Source organism: Neolamprologus multifasciatus, chromosome 12, assembly GCF_963576455.1.
Source record: "Neolamprologus multifasciatus chromosome 12, fNeoMul1.2, whole genome shotgun sequence".
In the NCBI taxonomy this organism is placed as follows: Eukaryota; Metazoa; Chordata; class Actinopteri; order Cichliformes; family Cichlidae; genus Neolamprologus; species Neolamprologus multifasciatus.
This window is the reverse complement of record NC_140450.1, coordinates 28721786-28742300: the sequence shown is the minus strand read 5'-3', so window position 1 is coordinate 28742300 and position 20515 is coordinate 28721786. Positions and strand designations below refer to the sequence as shown.

The window sequence follows — 20515 nt, the reverse complement described above, 5'->3', positions numbered from 1 at the left end:
TTTTGGTGGACTGCCTCTGTGTGATTAAGAGACTATAATAATGTTTCTCACCTCATCTTGCCATAAATGAAGGAAGACCACAGAGGAGGGCATGCAGATGGTTGGTGTGACAGGAGAGACTGTAAGGGATAGACAGACGAGGATGATCAAAGAAGAAAAAGATCTCACAACCCATTCTTTTCGGATAGATGCTGCTATAAAATCGCGGGAACTAGTCTATTGGGGAGAATTTGATTACTTTCAGACGCTACTACTATCCAGAAGGTGGCAGTAATGTCAACCCCACGGATGAGTGTCTCCACTAAACCCCAGAAGGGAAGAAGAACATTTTTTCTTATGGGTTTGCTTGAAATCACGTGACGTGTGTGTAGTCGGGCTGTAAAGATGGTTTCCTCCGTTGCCAAATCAAATCTGGCTCGACTGAGAAGTTTCTGTTTTTTTAATTCAGTGTTTCACTTTAGGAACCTCCGTGAGTTAACATGGCTACTTATTACTATTTGTTACTTGACGAGCCAGTCGCTGGCAGACGACGGGGACTTTATGGAGGAGTTTCTGAAGCGGGAATATTCTCTTGTGAAGCCGTACCGCGGTGAGTTTAATGTTAAACTAGAATTACGTTACCGCCAATGTTAGCTAACATTGGCAACTAACATAAACGTTGACAGTAGACAGAAGACAGTTTGTCAGCGTAAAGTAGGCTTTGGCTTAAATTCATTTTTTTCTTGGATAGAATTGTGTGGCGGAAGATAATAATTAACTAAGAAGAACTTTGTGCCTCTCTGTCGTTACACATCCTGGGTAGCGTTACAGCAAGCGGGATAATAACTGTTGTTAACACACCACTAACTATTGGCTAGTCCATAATGCTAATGAAGACTAGCCTACCTACAGCTAGCTTTAATCAGCAGAGCAAACCTGTCTGATTACGGTGAGGAACTCTAGCAAAAAACAACAATAAAATTCAGGAAATTAAGCGCAGTTTGAGTAACCTTCATGACCACTTTTTATATTAGCGTATATTAGTTAATTCAAAGTAATTAGAAACAAAAACTGATAACTATAAAATGGGGGCGGGCTTATAAAGAATACATCAGAACAAAGAACGATTTAAAAAAAACCAAAACAAAACAAATTTTTTTCGTTAATTTAAACTAAATCTAAAAAGTCATAACAATAATAAGGGAGTTTTTTTTTAAAAACGTACTGAAGCAGTTTTGTGTGTACTGAAGTTGACCACAGGTAATAAGTGTATTTAATGAAACTGTGAGTAAGCTGCCTTAGTAGGGTTGTTGGGCCACTATTGCACTTCATTAAAGTCTTTTGCAATACACTCCTGCCACTTTGCACAGGCATTTTATCGTGTGATATAATACAGTGTGTTTTTTATCTGTTTTGTTATTTATATTTCTTGCACAACAGTCAGGTGAAGAACCCACAATATCGTTATATAAGTACAATGAAAATAAAGGGCTATTGTATTCTAATACCTATTTTGAACTTTTCAAGTCATACTCTAATAAAAATAAAAAGTACAGTACAGGAGCCACTGAAAAGGAAACATGTGTATTCAATAAAAAGTATACATAAACTGAATGTTACAACAAAAGATGAAACGCAACGTAAATGGTAAAAGCTGATGTCTAAGAAAAACAATAGTAAACTTTGGTGTGGCTTGCTGTGAATGCAGAAGTGTTACTACTGTTGTTTTGCAGGCTTGGGTTTCTCTAGCTCCTCACAGTGGGATCTGATGGGCACTGCCATGGTGACGCCTGACCATGTGAGGCTAACCCCAGACCTGCAGAGCAGGCAGGGAGCTGTATGGAGCCGAATTGTAAGTCAAATGGGACAGCCTGCATTATCAGGCTTGCAATATGCAATGCATTGTTACCCAGCAAACCACAATTTCCCTCACTTCCTGCTTTAAACTAAAAACCCTACTTTATATGGCTTTGGTTTAACAATGAATGTTATGCAGCATTTTATAAATAAAATATAAATGATACAAATCAGTCTGTTTCAAAAGGATGATATGTTACTCATATCTGATGACAAGTGCATGCTACACATTATTGCTGAGTGTAAAAATAACCTGCTTTTCTTCATTGCTGTTGCTTTTCAGCCTTTGCTTCTGCAAGATTGGGAGCTGAGAGTACAATTTAAAGTCCATGGCCAAGGGAAGAAGAACCTGAATGGTGATGGACTGGCCATCTGGTTAACCAGAGATCGCATGAAAAATGGTAGGTTAATGCTAAACGTGTTTCAGCATCGTATTTGCAATTTTATAATTGAATAGCCCTCAAAGTGAACAGTTTCTCCTAATGAGCTTGTCATTTTTTTTTCTCAGTCCCATGATAAGATATAATTTTTTTTAGCACATCCTATACACAGTGACTTAAGATACCAGGGAAAGCAAACAGAATAAACAGTCTCAATTTTCAGCTGCAGGAAACACTGCTTACAAAACTTTACTTGTTCATTCATTGTTTCAAAAACACATTTTAGTTACTTTTCTTTTGTTTGTTTTGTTTTGTTTTATTGTTTGTTTTTAATCCAATTTGGTAAGTTACCTGTAGTATTACACTGCTCAAAAAAATAAAGAAACAATTTTAGATTTAGACCGTTAAGCCAGTTAAACTAATGGGATAGTGATCCGGTTGGTTAAGTAGCAGAGGGGTTATTTGTTAGGTTAAAAGTTTTGGTGTTAATGAAATTAACAGCGGGCAAATACAGTGGTTAGCACTGTTGCCTAACAGCCAGAAGGTCCTGGGTTCAATCCCATCATCTAACCGGGTCCTTTTTGTGCGAGTTTGCATGGGTTCTTTCTAGGTACTCCAACTTTGTCCCACAGTCGACATGCAGTTAGTGGGGTTAGGTTAACTGGTGATTCTAAATTGTCCATAGGTGTGAATGTGAGTGTGAATCGTTGTCTGTCTCTCTGTGTTAGCCCTGCATCAGATTGGCAACGTTTCCAGGGTGTACCGTGCCTCTCATTATCTCAGCACTGAGACAAAACAGGAATGGTTTTACAGGTGGATACCAAAAACTTGTGTTTTGTGCCAAAACATCCTTGGACCTATTGTCAGACTGGTGCAGTGGATCCTTGGTTCCTCCTCAGTGATGCCCTGGTCCAGATCTAGGATGAGATCCTATCCCCCGAACACAATCTCTTGTCTCATTAGGAGCATCCCCTGATGTTGTCACACATGTTACAAGCATGTTGGGGCCAGAAAAACTACTTAAGTACCATTTTGAGTTGCTGCAATGAAATCTCAACAGAATGCGCTATCCTGCTGCATCATTTTTTTAACTTTGATTTTCAAGGTGTTTTTTTAATCAAGCCCTCTGTAAGTTGATGCTTTTCATTTCTATCACATTACCCAGTCCATGTCAGTGTAGCTATCCAACTTCTTTCCTCATTGAGAACTGATGTGTTTTCTAAGTGTTCCTTTAATTAAATTTTTTTTAAGCAGTGTGTTGTGCGCCTGGCTAAAGAGAATTATTCAGTCATTATCATCCATTTTTTTATGCTTTTAAGTTTGTTACATTTTTGTTGCTACTGTATTTAAATAAAGACAACCTATGCTGCGCTGGTCTTAGTTTTTAAAGGAAACTTCCAAAATCACAAGAGTTATTCTTCCGCAGTTTGTGGTACAAATGTTTCTGTCTACATGTAAAGACAGCTGTCATCATCGAGTGACTCTTTATCACAGTGTGTGTCGACTAGTTGCCACACCCCCAGTGATATGATAGTGAGCTTTAGAGCATTTGGGTGGGATTAGGATAGTACAATCGTTTCACGTGAAAATGTTTTTTGGGTTTTTTTTCCAAATTAACTTCCTGCATGTACTAGTTTGTCTGATTACATTTTTTTCCTCCAAAGTGCTGAAAACACAAAGAAACTCTGTTGGAGAAAACTTAAGACTGAAATTTGGTCCCAAATTAAATTATATTAATTGCCATGTTTCAGCTTTATTATCTCTGTGGTATTCCTCTGCTTGCAGGCCCTGTATTTGGCAACATGAACCATTTCTCTGGACTTGGAATATTTGTGGACACTTACCCCAATGATGATAAGACCCATGATGTAAGTGACAGTCTGTAGCATATATATTTTTTTAAAAGCCTGAGTTTAAATCAAGACTTTGTTGTCGTGTGGAAACCCACACAACATACACACAATGTCTCTTTTTGATGACTGAATTTCAGCCAATCTGACATGCAAACATGTACTGTTGCTAATAATGTAAACTTATACTGACTGACAACGAACCTGGCCAGAAAAAAGACAAGCAGCAGTCCTGGTGAAGTTTGAATTATTAACATTAATCATCAGGATGCTCATACCCTGGTAGTGCTAATGTTTTAAGGTGAAGCAGCAGTAGAACTGGTGTTTTCAGGCTGACTCGGCTGGATTACTGTAATGCACTTTATTGGGGTCAGCGCATCATATATTAGTCATCTACAGAGGGTGCAAATTGCCGCAGCTCGTCTTTTAACTGGCTCTCGAAAGTTTGAGCACATTTCCCCAGTTTTAGCTTCACTTCACTGGCTGCCCATTTCTTTTAGGATTCATTTTAAAATTCTTTTATTTGCTTTTAAAGCTCTCCATGGCCTAGCTCCATCTTATCTCTCTGAGCTGCTACAGCCTTATACACCCACCCGCTCTCTCAGGTCAGCTGTTCAGCTGCTCCTGAATGTACCCAGGACTGGGCGTAAACTTAGAGGAGATTGTGCTTTTGCTGTAGCAGCTCCAAAACTGTGGAACGAGCTTCCTTTAGAGATTAGACAGGCCAGTTCTTTATCTGTTTTTAAGTCACTCTTGAAAACCCACCTCTTTACCCTGGCCTTTGACACCACGTGAGATATTGGTTTTTATTTTTATTTCAGTTGTTTTTAGGTGGTTCGATTCTGTTTTATCTTGTTTTTGTTTTAATATAGGGCTGTTTTAATTTATGTATTATGTGTTTTATTTATTTATTTTTGCTGTTTTCTGTTATTCTATTGTTTTAACTTGTTTTCTGTATAGCACTTTGTTCCTGTGCTGGGTATTTTAAAGTGCTTTATAAATAAAATTGGATTGGACTATTTCAACTTACAACAGTGAACAGCTCAGATTTTAGAGTTAATTTTCACTGGCTAACCAGTGTTCAGTGTTTTTGTTCTTTTTTTTTTTTTTTTTTTTTTTTTTTTTTTTGTCCCCTTACTAAGAAAAGCTTTATGCAATATAACATCAAACTGTTCAGTAGTGCTGTTTCATGTCTCCGTGAAATTAACTACCTGTGGAATGGTGTTTGTGGTTCCTGCTGATGAAGTTGTGACTCCTCTGTCGTCTTCACAGAGGACCTTCCCTTACATATCTGTGATGCTGGGGAATGGCACCCTGTCGTATGACCACGATCGTGACGGTCGGTCCACAGAGCTTGGAGGATGCACAGCTATGGCACGCAACTCGGTCTACGACAACTTTTTCCTCGTTAGATACTCCAAAAATCGACTGACGGTATGGCTCATTATCTGCAGGACCTGGTTCAGGGTGTCACTTGTCCTTAAAGGTGACATTCTTGTGTAATGAAATTAAAACTGAGTAGTACAATGAGGCATGAAAAGTAGAATGTTGATTGGTTTATTCAAACCATTTGTTCCTCTGCCCTTAGCTCATGGTGGATGTAGATGGTAAGCAGGAATGGAGAGAATGTGCTGACATTACAGGAGTGCGCCTACCTACAGGCTACTTCTTAGGTGCCTCCTCTGCCACGGGAGACCTGTCAGGTATGAAATCTCAGAATAATGCTTTGACCACAGGATATATTACAAAGTGAAGCTATAAAAAAGATCTATAAAAAGATTGGATCATAAACATGGCATCCAAACTAGATGAATTAAACATCAACTTCCTAACAGCTCAGGTTTTAAAATGAAGTCAGCTGTTGCTTAAGATGTTAATTACGGGTGTGTTCTTCTAGATAACCATGACATCATCTCCATGAAGCTGTATGAGCTTACAGTCGAGAGGACTCCACAGGAAGCGGAAGAAGGGGAAGTAGTCACCATCCCCAGAGTTGACAACATGGAGCAGTTTCAAGGTAAATGCAGCACGATCATCATCGACCTGAAGTCATCCTTCTCAGCGCTGCACCGTATCGGCACCATTACTCAGGGTTGCAGCTAGTGTGAAGTCTTGAGGGCCCAGTATTACCGGGCCCTACACCACCAATAGCATCATTGCACTCCCACTGGTTTTCATGCTCACCATAACTGCAGAGGTGGCCACTGCAGTATTCTCCTGAACTGCTTAAGCAGAGAAACAGAAGGCGAAGAAATCAAAATCAAGTTTTATTCTTTCCCCACAAAGTCTTGTCTTTTTAGATTGTTGCCACGTCTCCCCCGTGTAATCTGTGAAGCTCTGAGCTTAAAAAAAAAAGAAGCATGATTGTACACTTGTATTTAACTGAACAGTTTTGTACTCAGCATTTTTGCATGCTGAGCACAAAGTTGATGTAACAGAGCAGATGAGTATAGTATAGTCTGCCACTATACTATACTATACTGCTTCCCGCAGTAAACATGATGATAAAAGGCTCAAGTAAATGGATGAGGCTGATACTGGCAGACATGAATCCAGTATGTGGGCACATGTCATACACGTAGTATATCTAATTGATATTATTTGTTCATGTTTACAGCTGGGAGAACAGAGGGCTGAAACTTCAGCCATTTTTTTTCTCTTTTCTAATATTTTTTGCTTTTACTTTGCAGTGGAAGTGGAGGAGGAAGGGATGAGCGGAGTCCAGCTGTTCTTCACCCTTCTCTTCACAGTCATGGGCCTGGTCGTGCTGGGAGTGGTAGGGCTGATAGTTTACGGGCGCTGGAAGGAAAACAAACGCAAACGCTTTTACTGAGGAAAGATCAGCCAGTCCGCAGAATGTGTTTTTAATGAACAAACATGCAAAGACTCAATGACACAAATCGAACAAACTGAACTTTAGTGGGTTTGAAGCATAGAGCCATGAGAACAAATGAATACATGAGCTGTGGTTTAAAACATTTAAGATTTCTGGAAGATGGATGAGATAAAGCTCTGCTTGCTGTAGTGAAGCAAAATCATTTTAAAAATATGTTCATCTAAACTTGAAGCACAGTGGGACTTTTTATCTGCACTAACTGAGGCACTGTTTCTACCAGCAGGAAGTAGGAAAAACAACAGAATGAGTTACTAAATCAGATGCTGAGTTTGCTGACATTATGTTACACAGTTTTGGAGTTTGGGGTATCTCTGCGGACCTGAGCCAGCGCAGAGTGGGTAGATGTCATGGTAGCCAAGTTGGGCGCTTCTTTCATTGTCATTAGTGAATTGCCAACAAATTTTTTGTTGGCAATTCACTAACTTTACTAATAATCCTGTGTTTATTTTATTTTCTAAATACGTGACCCTTAAAATGCTTATTTGTACATCAACATTTTCCTTATGACTTTTCATTATATCTGTGACTTACCTGCAACTTTCACATATCAAATCAGATGGGACTTGGGCCTGTTTGTTAGCTTGCCCAGTATAGAAATGCTGTTTTGTAGGTACAGTGGGGCAAAAAAGTATTTAGTCAGCCACCGATTGTGCAAGTTCCCCCACTTAAAATGATGACAGAGGTCAGTAATTTGCACCAGAGGTACACTTCAACTGTGAGAGACAGAATGTGAAAAAAAAATCCATGAATTCACATGGTAGGATTTGTAAAGAATTTATTCGTAAATCAGGGTGGAAAATAAGTATTTGGTCAATAACAAAAATACAACTCAATACTTTGTAACATAACCTTTGTTGGCAATAACAGAGGTCAAACGTTTACTATAGGTCTTTACCAGGTTTGCACACACAGTAGCTGGTATTTTGGCCCATTCCTCCATGCAGATTTTCTCAAGAGCAGTGATGTTTTGGGGCTGTCGCCGAGCAACACGGACTTTCAACTCCCGCCACAGATTTTCTATGGGGTTGAGGTCTGGAGACTGGCTAGGCCACTCCAGGACTTTCAAATGCTTCTTACGGAGCCACTCCTTTGTTGCCCGGGCGGTGTGTTTTGGATCATTGTCATGTTGGAAGACCCAGCCTCGTTTCATCTTCAAAGTTCTCACTGATGGAAGGAGGTTTTGGCTCAAACTCTCACGATACTTGGCCCCATTCATTCTGTCCTTAACACGGATCAGTCGTCCTGTCCCCTTGGCAGAAAAACAGCCCCATAGCATGATGTTTCCACCCCCATGCTTCACAGTAGATATGGTGTTCTTGGGATGCAACTCAGTATTCTTCTTCCTCCAAACACGACGAGTTGAGTTTATACCAAAAAGTTCTACTTTGGTTTCATCTGACCACATGACATTCTCCCAATCCTCTGCTGTATCATCCATGTGCTCTCTGGCAAACTTCAGACGGGCCTGGACATGCACTGGCTTCAGCAGCGGAACACGTCTGGCACTGCGGGATTTGATTCCCTGCCGTTGTAGTGTGTTACTGATGGTGACCTTTGTTACTTTGGTCCCAGCTCTCTGCAGGTCATTCACCAGGTCCCCCCGTGTGGTTCTGGGATCTTTGCTCACCGTTCTCATGATCATTTTGACCCCACGGGATGAGATCTTGCGTGGAGCCCCAGATCGAGGGAGATTATCAGTGGTCTTGTATGTCTTCCATTTTCTGATGATTGCTCCCACAGTTGATTTTTTCACACCAAGCTGCTTGCCTACTGTAGATTCACTCTTCCCAGTCTGGTGCAGGTCTACAATTCTTTTCCTGGTGTCCTTCGAAAGCTCTTTGGTCTTGGCCATGGCGGAGTTTGGAGTCTGACTGGTTGAGGCTGTGGACAGGTGTCTTTTATACAGATGATGAGGTCAAACAGGTGCCATTCATACAGGTAATGAGTGGGGGACAGAAAAGCTTCTTACAGAAGATGTTACAGGTCTGTGAGAGCCAGGGATTTTCCTTGTTTGAGGTGACCAAATACTTATTTTCCACCCTGATTTACGAATAAATTCTTTACAAATCCTACCATGTGAATTCATGGATTTTTTTTTTCACATTCTGTCTCTCACAGTTGAAGTGTACCTCTGGTGCAAATTACTGACCTCTGTCATCATTTTAAGTGGGGGAACTTGCACAATCGGTGGCTGACTAAATACTTTTTTGCCCCACTGTAGCTAGCAGAGTGGCATAGATATGTGCACATATTCTGCCACTTGTATGTCCCGGATGATTAATCAGACTTTTAAATTCTGAATGACAATGTTAGATTAACATTTTAAAAAGTTAGCTTAAAATGATTCGTCATAGATCAAGCACATCTCTACAAAGGGCCTGTTGGCAAGTGGTTGCTGCTGTTGCTGGGTGAAATCATCACAAAGAAGTTGCACCAAAAACCACCTTTTGATCGCTGTGGTTGGAGTATGCTAACATTATCATTACTCTCTGACCTGTAGTGAAACTTTGGGAAGAAAAAAATGGAACACAAATCAGAGTAAAAGTTGTGCCGTTTGAAATATGTTGGTTGCAAGAGCAAGGCACAATTTTTACTCTGAAGGCAAATGTTTTTAGTTTGTGTTGACCCTTCAGGTTCACTTCTGCTTGACATGTACTTTGTGTTTGTAGGCAATTTGTCATTCAGGCACAAGCTGCTGGTGACCATGCCAACCTGCTAGCAAACAGTCTTTTAATGTAGCAGAATTATACCAACTTCACACTAGCAACCTTGAGCAATCACTTGCCAACCAGTCATGGAACACACACTTTTTGGTGGAGACTGGTGGTTACTCATCCCTAAGTCGATTTCACAGTGACTGCCAACAACTGCTCACAAGCAGTCGGAAAATACACAATTAAGTGCCATATGGCCACTTAAAGGTGTTTTTGTCTTTTTGTGTGACTACCACAAAGGCCATTGTGAGTTTACTGATCCCTGGGCCAGCAGGGACTACTTGTTGTGAGATGAACTTTATGCTTAAAAACATCCCCTAATCAGGGCCTCATTCCCAATTGGTGATGTTTTAAGTAGTCATAAATTATCAGTTACGTCACTAATGTACCATACTGCAACAGCTAGCTTAAATGTATGCCTGAATTACAGTAGTTAGAGCTACGTAGCATTATTCAGATGCACTTGTTTTGTGTGACGATTCCCAAAAGAGCTGAATTTATATTTCCAACAGGGTTCACAGTAGACTATCAAAATATTAATTTTAAACATATTATAGAAGTAGGTTAGGATGCACTAAGCCTCGTCTCATATAAACATTTAGTGAGGTCTGATTGTTTTTAATATTTGAAAAACATCTCTCTCCATAGACCTTCATGCATTATAAGACCTGGCTAAGACCTGAACAATATGGTGGCTGCACTGAGAGCAACAACTTATGTGGCATGTCCATCAATGAATGTGTGGGAGAGTAGTTCATCTTTGACTGTTGTTCTTTGTTCTCTTCAGCCAACAATACACGACAATTACAACTGACGGTAACGATTTAATTCCAGAGTAGATTTGATGAACAAACAGGTGCAGAATTTTCTTGCCTGGTTGATTCTACAGTTCATGCTAATGCACCCACTGTAAATGCCTCACGCACATGGCTCTGTGATGTGCAGAGAGCACCACTCTAATTTGACTTGTAGCTGCTGTGAAGACCAGTGAGCCTGTGAATCTTTTTATACTTTTTGCTGCACTAAAGAAAAAAAAAACTGGACTGTCGTTTTATTTGAGATAACTTTATACAGCAATCCAGCATTCATTCAACAAGTGAAAATATTTATATAAATATTGCTGATACGTGAGCTCAATGCTATGTGTAAAAGAATAGAGTGGCGTTACCAGTGCTGAATAAAGTGCCTCACTAGGACCATTACAGGCAAACTCTCATTTTGATCCTCTCTGCAAGTTTGAGCTCAACATTTATTTTCTGTTTGACATCACTTCCATGGCTTGATCTACACTCTGACGTTACAAACGGGTCTCAGAAATGATAAGCTGATTTAAGAGTTTATCTGAGAACAGTTTGTCAGTGTCACTCTTTGTGGAGCACTGATGTTTTTAGTTCTTCCACCAACCAGTAACTTAGTAGCAATTGATGTTTTGCTCTGTACACACTGTTACATTAACAGCCATATGCTGCATCATGTAGTCATGTGAGTTTGATTAAACTGATAACTCAAACCAAGAGGAAGAAAAAACAAAAAATGATGTCAAGCTTTATTGTGTCTATGAAGAAACCTCGAGTGCTCAGTAAAACCGCAAATATCATGAAACTCTCCAGCATGGATTTAGAGCTCACACCTCACTGGTTAAAGAAGCACTGATGTGCCATTCATTCAATAACCATGCACTGACAACAACTATTAGAGACAACTCGGTGAGCAAAGTGATGCAATCATTTCAAAATTTCTTTAGATTTCACAGTATTATCATTATTGTGGTAAATGTGAATAGTCAGTATATAAAGACAACCAGTCAATGTATCAATATTGGGGGTACAGCAAAACACAAAATTTTAAGTGTGATATTAATAAAGTGCACAGTCAGTATCACATGATATCATCAATAATTGTGAGCCTGACAGATTTTAACAAGCTGATAATACTCAGGAGTAGCACAAATGTGTAAATGAAATAACTGCACAAAACCAAGATTAGGGAAATCTCAAAGTGGTCGTCTCTGACCACTTCTATGCACTTGTAATTTTACTTTTTTGTGCTTATAGAAAAATGTCATTCATATTGACATTGCTAATAAAAACTATAATAAATATCACAAGAATTTTAATGGTTAAAATCTGTTAGAAGTCTATCAGGAAAATCAGTAGATATATCAATATTTGTGGTCACGACAGCATCAGTGAATGGATGATAATTGGGATATTTAAAAATGAGATCTTAATATTGTATTAGCAATGCGCCTATAATATTTGTTAAAAAAAATTGTAATTCATGTCTTTGTTTGCTGTTGTGCGGTTTTGGGTTCTCACCACTTCCATGTACTTGTAATTTGAGTTTAATAGCTTCACTTTTCATAGCTAATAGTTTAATAGCTTACCAAAAAACAGCACGCACTAGATAAAGCTATAGAAGAATTTTGCTACCAGCATTGATGCAGGTTTTTTTTTTTTTCAATGTTTTTTTTTTTTTTTTTAAATTTGATTTGATTTTTTTTTTTTTTTTACACAGCAATAATAGTACAAATAAAAATCTGATATAATGAAAGCCTTAATTCATTTCATCCATTCAATAACAGACTAATCATTCAGGAAGACTTTTGCCCAAAAAGCACTTCAGTGTTTGGTTCATTGGAGCTTTGTGGACAGTTTCATAGATTTTTGAAGCAATATCAATCAGTACTTCACTCTAATTAAAATCAGTTTCCAGCCCTTTAAAAAAAAAAGCTACAGGTTTGTTTCTTTTTTCAATGTAGGTGTTTCATTTTTGTGTCATTCAGCGTGTGCTGTCACTGGGGAAATCAGCCATTTAGGGATTTTTTTAAATAATAGTGTTCAGCTTATTATCAAATTAAAGAAAAATAAAGCTCAACCCTTGTCTGAAAAATGTGTGTAAATCTTGTTTGTGTGTGATTATTTTTCTTCAATAAAAGTTTGTTATTTTTTCGTTGTGGTGCTGTTTTTAGTTTTCTCTGCAAACGTTTTTCATGTACAGTGCCTTGTGTATTCAAGAAATTGAACTACAGGGTGGGCCATTTATATGGATACACTGTAATAAAATGGGAATGGTTGGTGATATTAAAGTTCTTTTTGTAGTACATTAGTATATGTGAGGGGGCAAACTCCTCAAGATGGGTGGTGACCATGGTGGCCATTTAGAAGTTGGCCATCTTGGATACAACTTTTGTTTTTTCAATAGGAAGAGGGCCATGTGACACATCAAACTTATTGGTAATGTCACAAGAAAAACAATGGTGTACTTGGTTTCAACATAACTTTATTCTTTCATGAGTTATTTACAAGTTTCTGACCACTTATAAAATGTGTTCAATGTGCTGCCCATTGTGTTGGATTGTCAATGCAGCCCTCTTCTCCCACTCTTCACACACTGTTAGCAGGAAAAATGCCAGCACAGGCATCCAGTATCCATAGTATCAGTTGCTGCACATCTCGTATCTTCACACCATAGACAATTGCCTTCAGATGACTCCAAAGATAAAAGTCTAACGGGGTCAGATCGGGAGAATTTGGGGGGCCATTCAACTGGCGATGTGTGATTAATTGGTTTATAATCACTTAAACTAGTGACCTACAAGGAAGTGTAGGATGAGGCTCGAGGTGTTCAGTTAAATGCAGTCTGCATCTTCAGTTATCACAAGCCCTCCACACTGTATGTTTAAGGTTAAAAGGTTTAGGTTTTGGCCAGAGGGGCCGATGGCAGCCTCGCTTCTGTCAGTCTGCCCCAGGGCAGCTGTAGCTACAACTGTAGCTTGCCTATGTGAATGTGAGAGTGAATGAATAGTGGAATTGTAAAGCGCTTTGAGGGCCTCGAAAAGCGCTATATAAATGCAATCCATTATTATTATTATTATTATTAAAAGTTTTATCAAGACCGTGTAAGAAGATGAAAGTTCCCAGGTGAACGTGAAGATGGAAGTGCCGAAATCTCTTAAGCCTGTGTTCTTTCTAATGGCCAGCGGGGAAGGATGGAGATGGTTTAAGCCATTTAACCCTTGAAGTCATTTCAGTTAAGGCCTCAGCAAACACTGATGAGCTTTTGTCTTCCTGAATACAACGTGATACAGTGTTCAATTTTACTTTTAGTCATGTACATTTTGGACAAGGTGACTTACAAGTATTGTAAAACAAAAACAAAAAAACATTTGTTCACATTTTTGAAATGATACTTCACATCCTGACTTATTAATCAGGAAATATTAGTTACACTAAAAACATGGTGGGCAACAAATAGAAGTGAAAATACCATAATGAATGTTTTAGGACAAAAAACTGAAAGTTCCTGTATTGTATCTGTACTGTATGTTGGAGTCAAATTGTTAAATGTTGTCATTGTGTTACTTAAATTTGTAAGTCTTGGTTCAAACTATAGGATCAAAGACATTCCTTTGTTTCTGTTGACCTCCCCAGACTGTTGAACGGTGGGGGAGGCTGTAGTGGTTTATTATGGGACATCCTATGTGAGGGTTCTGTTTTGTTGTTTAGTAAGCTTCCTGCCTTTATGACCCTTTTGTGGGCAGGAGGTCACACAAACGCACCCCCAAACACACACACTCACATGCATACATGCACACACAGTACCTTATCTCTTAGAACCATAGGATTTTTTTACAATGTGTGGTGCTTATGTGTACTGTAACTGTTTTCAATAAAAGGCGGCAAGGAAGGCTGTTTATTTGAAGTTGGCTAGGAGACAGGTGAGGAGCGTTTAGCTCCTAGAGCCTGGTCCCGACCAGCCTCCCTTGCTAGCAAGTAAACACCGGTTAAAGCTGTTTGTCTTGCTTCCTTGTTTCGTTAACAGGAATAAGTTTCTAAACCAGCAGGGCCTGTGGAAGCTCAGACCCAACACTGTATAACATATTATAGATCCACAGTAGTATCATGCAAGATGATCCCCTCACTGTCCCATCTGCTTACTGTACAAGTTTTCCGATCGCATTTATACTAGATTTATACTGACTAGGGGTTGGAAAGTAATTCTGATCATTTATGTAGCATCTTAATTATTTATTGTTGAAGTCAAATGAATAAGTCCACAGGGAGCATTAAATGTCATCAAGAGCACAAGCCACCTGATTGCAGACTGTAAACGAAAAAGAATCTGCTACAATAGATTTTATCGATCTCCTACCTGGAAAATCCAATTTTAGCCTCTGACTAATTGCATTTCTGCAGTGAAGCAAAGTGGTAGCATGATGCCATGGATTTTCCTCTAAGCAAAAAATGAGTCCAGCAAAATTCAAGAGGTCATTGATGAAAATCTGCTTCACCTGAGACTGTGATATGGTTAGTGCTTTTCAAAGTAAATTCAACTGTCTTTCAACAGTTTTATTATTTTTTCAAAATGTCTTTTATTACAGACCTCTCTCTTGCCAGGCGTGAATGCCCCTCCTCTTTAATGTTGTTACTAAACATACTGGGTAGATACACCCAGTATGTCAACTGCCCTTCCACACCCTTTTAGTTAGTTTTCCTTCCTCCTTATTGTTAGTTAACCCTGGCAATGAGCGAAGCAACGCTGGGCTACTGCTCACACACGTCTGTCACAGAGATATTGCTGGATACAGATTAGTCAAGGTAGGTCCTTAGATTATTCAATTGGTTTGTTATCTCAACCACAAAATTAGTGTCTGAATTTATCATTTCATTTGAATTTATTTACATGTTTGTAATAAATTAGGAAGCACAAGATAAGGAAATTTGGTTACAAGTGAAGGTTTTGTGTTGTGCTGTGAGCTGCTGTCACACAATCACATTTAGATAGAAACTTGCAACAAATGGTTAATGTGGAGATAAGAGCAGATAACAATGATTAACAGGAGCCTAAACAGAGCACAGGTGTCCATTGTGACTTAAGGGTCAGTGTTGTCACATCAAACAAAAGTGTACTGTAAACAGTAACTGTCTATAGCAGTATTATGTCTCAAACATTTAAGCCCATTAGTGAGACTAATCTAAAGTGTCATTTTGTATTTTATGGTAATAAATGTGACAAACTCTGACAGAGGAAGATTATCAGTAAGGATGACTAGCGCCTGTGTGAACTGCCTGAAATCTCTGGTGACAGCTCTACACTTCCTCTGCTGGGTAGGTATGTTGGGGTAAGAGACCCACGCAGACTACAGAAAACATGGGTTGTCATGTGACTGTGAATTACCAGTTCCAGTCAGATGACATAGCACACTTACAGTATACACATTTATAGATACACATTATGGTAAATAGTTATAGATAGATAGACAGATAGTAGTTGCCTACCTTGTCCAACAAAATGGGGGAGTGTTGTGTCAGGAAGGGCATTCGGGGTAAAATCTGTGCCACATCAACATGCATATCCATCTGCTGTGACCAGCCCTTGGGAAATAAGGGAGCAGCTGGAACTACCTTCTACTTGTAAATGTGGTGCCACAGTTCCTGAACATTGAGCATTAATTTGCAATTATTATCTGTCAGGAGCACCATTTAATTTCCACAGGCATGCACTTGATTACGTTTGACCACAAGAGGGGATTAAAGTACCATTTTAGGCTCCGATCAAACGTTCAAAATGTTTTACTTGTGATGGAAATAAAGTGGTCCCTCGTTTATCACGGTAGTAAATAACCCGCAATAGGCGAAATCCGCGAAGTATCTAACTTTAAAAAAACAACAACAATTATTATAGATGTTGGACATGATTATGGCTGTAAAACCTCTTACTACACACCTTATACACTTTTCTCCGACGGGCTCGAACATTTCCCCACTTTTCTCAATGGTTTAAACACTCTAAAAGTTCAAACCTTCGTAGAAAAAGAAGTCCAGTATTATAGAATGAAACCAAAGGCACCCGCAGATGCCTTTGACGGTGCAAAACGTTTCGTCGATATTTTTGTGTTTGTTGGAGAAAACTTGCAAACAAACATACAGTACTTCAGAGTCACACTGCTAGCGATCGAAGATTTAGGTAAATTTGACAAGCTGAACGCATTCTGTACTGTACAGGAGACACGAAGTGAACGACGCGAGCCGGCTCCTTATTGGGAGCCGTGAGGTTTTTTGTTTTTTTTTCTCTCTTTCTCTCATCCTCTCTCTCGCCCTTTTTTCCGCTAAACTCCGCACGCGCGGCCTGTACCTTGCGCTGGGCAGAGGGGGGAGGGGCGTTAGTTACACTGGCAGTAGCACAGGAACAGAGCCAGAGAGAAAGAGAGCGAGGGACAACAACGTCACATTAGAAAGGTATAGTAATCATCCACTATTTTCAGTTGCAGATGATAAAGGATTCAGAAATCATGCAGGCCCATATGACAGAGAATGTGCATCTTCTTTTTGTTTTAATATTTTATTATATATATTAAATTGTGTTGTGGTTTGCAGTGTTTTGTGTTGTTTCACGTTAAATTTGTTTAAAAGGAAAAAGCTGAAAATTTAAATAGTTAAAAGTTTAAAATGTAAATAGTTGTTCTTTGTATTATATGATTTATTTATTACATTTTATGTGGAGTGAATAAATAAAGTATATTTATGGTGGCCCTTAGAGACAAAGCACGTACAAACTCCAAAACACGTAAAAACTCCAAAACGCGTAAAAACTCAGACGCACTTACAAACTCCAAAACACGTAAAAACTAAGAAGCACGTACAAACTCAGAATCATGTACAAAAGACAACAGAAGTGCTCCAGGATGCTAGGGTGCAGTGTTGAGCTTTTGTTACCTAGTGGCTACACAAGCCAGGAAGTATCAACAACCGGATTTGGTGTGTGGTAATAACAGGTAAATGAATTTTATTTTTAAATTATTTGAATAAATATGAGTGCTTGTCTATAAATACACAAACAATACGCACATGCTTTCAATTGTGTAATTTAAGTGATCTGGGTAGCTCTGTTTTGGAAGTTCAGTTAACGCTAGAAATGTGTTTTGGAGTTTGTACGTGCTTTTTGGAGTTTGTATATGCTTTAGAGTTTGTACGTGCTTTGTCTCTAGGGGCCATATATAAACATATATAAATAAAACCACTTTTTTTTACTTTAGTAATTCCTTTTCTGCATAATTTTATATTATTGTTAATGATTAAATAATTAAATCAACAAAACAACCTGAAGAGCCGGTTCGGAGCCGAAAGAGCCGGCTCTTTTTAGTGAGCCGAGCCGAAAGAGCCGGATCTCTAAAAAGAGCCGGAAATCCCATCACTACTCTGTAATGCACCCACAATGGTCCAGTGTTTCATTTTAATTCTAGAAAGAAAAAAACAAGATTAGCTGGGTTAGTCTGTAGTAATGCATGTTACAAGCTTATTATGAATTATGTGCAATTTTAATCTAAACAAAAGCTAAACAAACAAAAAAAAGTAAAAGTAAAAATACACTTTTTTTTCTGCTATACAAAGACATTTAATTAGTATACTGAATAGAAGCAGCTTAAATTGTACAGTAGTGTGTGTCTTATGTAAATATCTCCTTAGCTACTTCCATAAATCAGTTGTCAGTCTTCTTATTTGTCTTTACAACATGTTCAGTATTTTATGGTGGGTCTCGGGGTCAAACACAGCGTTTCATGTCTTGTAAATGTTTATGCACCATTTTGTTTAGTTTATGATGGAAATGACTTTCTGTATATAAAGCAAATCAAAAATAAGGCTCTAGGCAACAATTCATAAATAAATAGAAAGAAATACAAAGCTGTGAAATACAATGTACAATGATACAAAGTGTATCATTTTCCTAGTTGCACATATAGTGTTTACTTCACTCTAGATGTGAGTCAGTGTGTCATAAGTTGACGATTCTGTCTAACATCAGACGTCTGCTGTTTTTTTATTTGAGAGAGTAAATGTACGCAATTTCTCTGCTCACAAATTTAAATCCAAACTTTTTCATTTGTGAGCAGAGAAACTAACTAAATTTTGAGTGTAAATTCAGTTTTAGTCCATATTGTCATGTTTCGGCTGTGTCCAGGCAGGAAAAGGACCCAAACGCAAAACTCACCACACCGGAATTAAACTCAAAAAGCTGCTTTATTGCAGGATGGCATGGAAAACTAAACTGGGACATGGGTAAACTAAAACGCAAGGAAACACAGCCATGAGGGAGACTACGACACTGACAAAGAGAAACACAGGGCTTAAATACACAGAGGGATAACGAGGGAATGAGACACAGAAGGAGAGCACAGCTGGGAGTAATCAGGCTGGACAAGGGAAGCAAAACTAGAAACACTCACATGAGACGTGGACCTTCAAAGTAAAACAGGAAACACACTGACTGAACTCAAAACATGTAAACTTAACAGCAACTGAGACAGAACATAGGGAGCTGAAACATGGGACAGAAAGGCAAGGTAGACACAACATGAACATAACGACGCCCACAGGGAAAGAGCAAAACAGAGCACCGAAACACAGGACCTCTTTTAAAATAAAATAGGAAACAATGAAACACTGACATGACTACATGAACTTGACAACATAAGAAACAGACATGAAACATATGAAGGATAAGGGAGACTTAACACAAGGGTTGAAAACACAAGGGGAATAGAATAAGCAACTGAACACAGAAATCTAATGAGCTTAAACATAAACTATAAACATCAAAATGAACTAAAACTCAAAACGCTGGGTCATAAGACCCAGGATCGTGACACATATAGGCAAACCCACATAGACTCAAATTCAGAATAATAATGTGACATGTCTCCTGTCCTATTTATGTGTGTATGTGTGTTTGTTTGCTATGGTGAAGCTAAGCAACGCCTTTGTGGTGGCCTTTGGTGAATTCATGATGATGCACTCCAGGTTTGCCTCTCTAGTCACCTCCTTCTGGCCAATCTACCCTGCCAACACTCTGGTGGTCACTGGTACCATTGCTACCTGTGTGTGCTACTTGGGAGTGGTTGGAGGCATGAGGGAGAACCGCTGCATGCTCATAAGCGTGTGTATGAAGCAGTGACTCAATGTCGCCCAGAGATTTTTAATGAGTTACTACAAAATAATAATAAATTAGCATAACTATGCTTTTAATGAGCTTTGCATTTAGTTTGAATGAATGCAAATGAAGTACACTGAAATTAGCTTTGAAGATGCAAATGTAGTCATGTGGTGTCCCATTTTCACCCACGCAGTTTTATGTCCTGCTGTCCTTCCTGATATCTGTGGAGCTGGCTATGGCCTGTGTGTTTTTTGTCTACAACAGAGAGGTAGGACAGTCACTGTCTGTATCCATATGTGTATACATATACCAGGTTATTTAAAGGTTTCTATTAGAAGTACACCAATCCAATTTTTTCCAGTTGTGATACCTAAACCAGAGGAAAAGAATGATTACTTTATGTGTAGCACAATATTGGGTTTGATATTTTGACAAAATTTGTAGCATAAAATGTATCAAATAATGGCAACAGAACCATAATAAAGAAAATTGCTTAGAAACACGCTATTTAACATCATTAAAGTCCTGGTTAACCTCAGGAAAAAGGTTATGGTTAGGGCTAGGGATAAGGTTAGGTTTAGGGCTGGAATACAGGGCTGGAACGTCTATTACCGCGGGAGCGTCATTGCACTGGATTTCGGCCATAACCCGCTGCATACCATAAGAACGCCGAAGGTCTCCTTTTGCGTTCCTCAGGAACGCCACGGGACGTGACAAAACGTTGGCATGTTACGCCTCGGGAGTGAGAACGGGCCTATTGAGTGGTTGTTTTTTGTCCCATGACGATTACCCTTCTAATGCCAAGTTACCATGATGTCCACATCCAGTGCTGACGTCAAAACTAGGTGTGAATTCTATTAAATTGTTTAGTCTCATTAATGTCTTAGAGTGTTGTTACACTACGAG

The 20515-nt window shown here is 38.9% G+C and overlaps 2 protein-coding genes across 4 annotated transcripts in view; both read left to right on the top strand.

The window, feature by feature from the left end:
• LOC146507221 (tetraspanin-4-like) overlaps window positions 1-20515 on the top strand; it is a 547388-nt gene that overhangs the window by 524673 nt on the left and 2200 nt on the right. Inside the window, exons 1-4 of one of the 3 annotated variants that reach the window (XM_085180751.1) lie at window positions 13464-15276; window positions 15705-15786; window positions 19424-19612; window positions 19803-19877. In XM_085180751.1, the coding sequence (XP_085036877.1) occupies window positions 15724-15786; window positions 19424-19612; window positions 19803-19877 (327 nt within the window). In that variant the 5' untranslated portion in view covers window positions 13464-15276; window positions 15705-15723. Of the gene's footprint in view, window positions 1-9499; window positions 15791-19423; window positions 19613-19802; window positions 19878-20515 lie in introns of those variants that run through there. The other 2 variants (XM_085180750.1, XM_085180752.1) reach the window with 2 other exon arrangements.
• Window positions 370-11159, top strand: lman2lb (lectin, mannose-binding 2-like b). Its single transcript, XM_085180742.1, has 8 exons — window positions 370-589; window positions 1713-1831; window positions 2120-2237; window positions 4002-4084; window positions 5339-5500; window positions 5655-5769; window positions 5964-6083; window positions 6757-11159. The coding sequence occupies exons 1-8, from the start codon at window positions 385-387 to the stop codon at window positions 6897-6899; spliced, it is 1065 nt and encodes a 354-aa protein (XP_085036868.1). The 5' UTR covers window positions 370-384; the 3' UTR covers window positions 6900-11159.

Coding starts and splice junctions, on each gene's coding strand:
- lman2lb (XM_085180742.1), top strand. CDS start 385: ATGGTTTCCTCCGTTGCCAAATCAAATCTGGCTCGACTGAGAAGTTTC. Junction 590..1,712: donor TCTTGTGAAGCCGTACCGCG/GTGAGTTTAATG, acceptor GTTGTTTTGCAG/GCTTGGGTTTCTCTAGCTCC. Junction 1,832..2,119: donor GAGCTGTATGGAGCCGAATT/GTAAGTCAAATG, acceptor GTTGCTTTTCAG/CCTTTGCTTCTGCAAGATTG.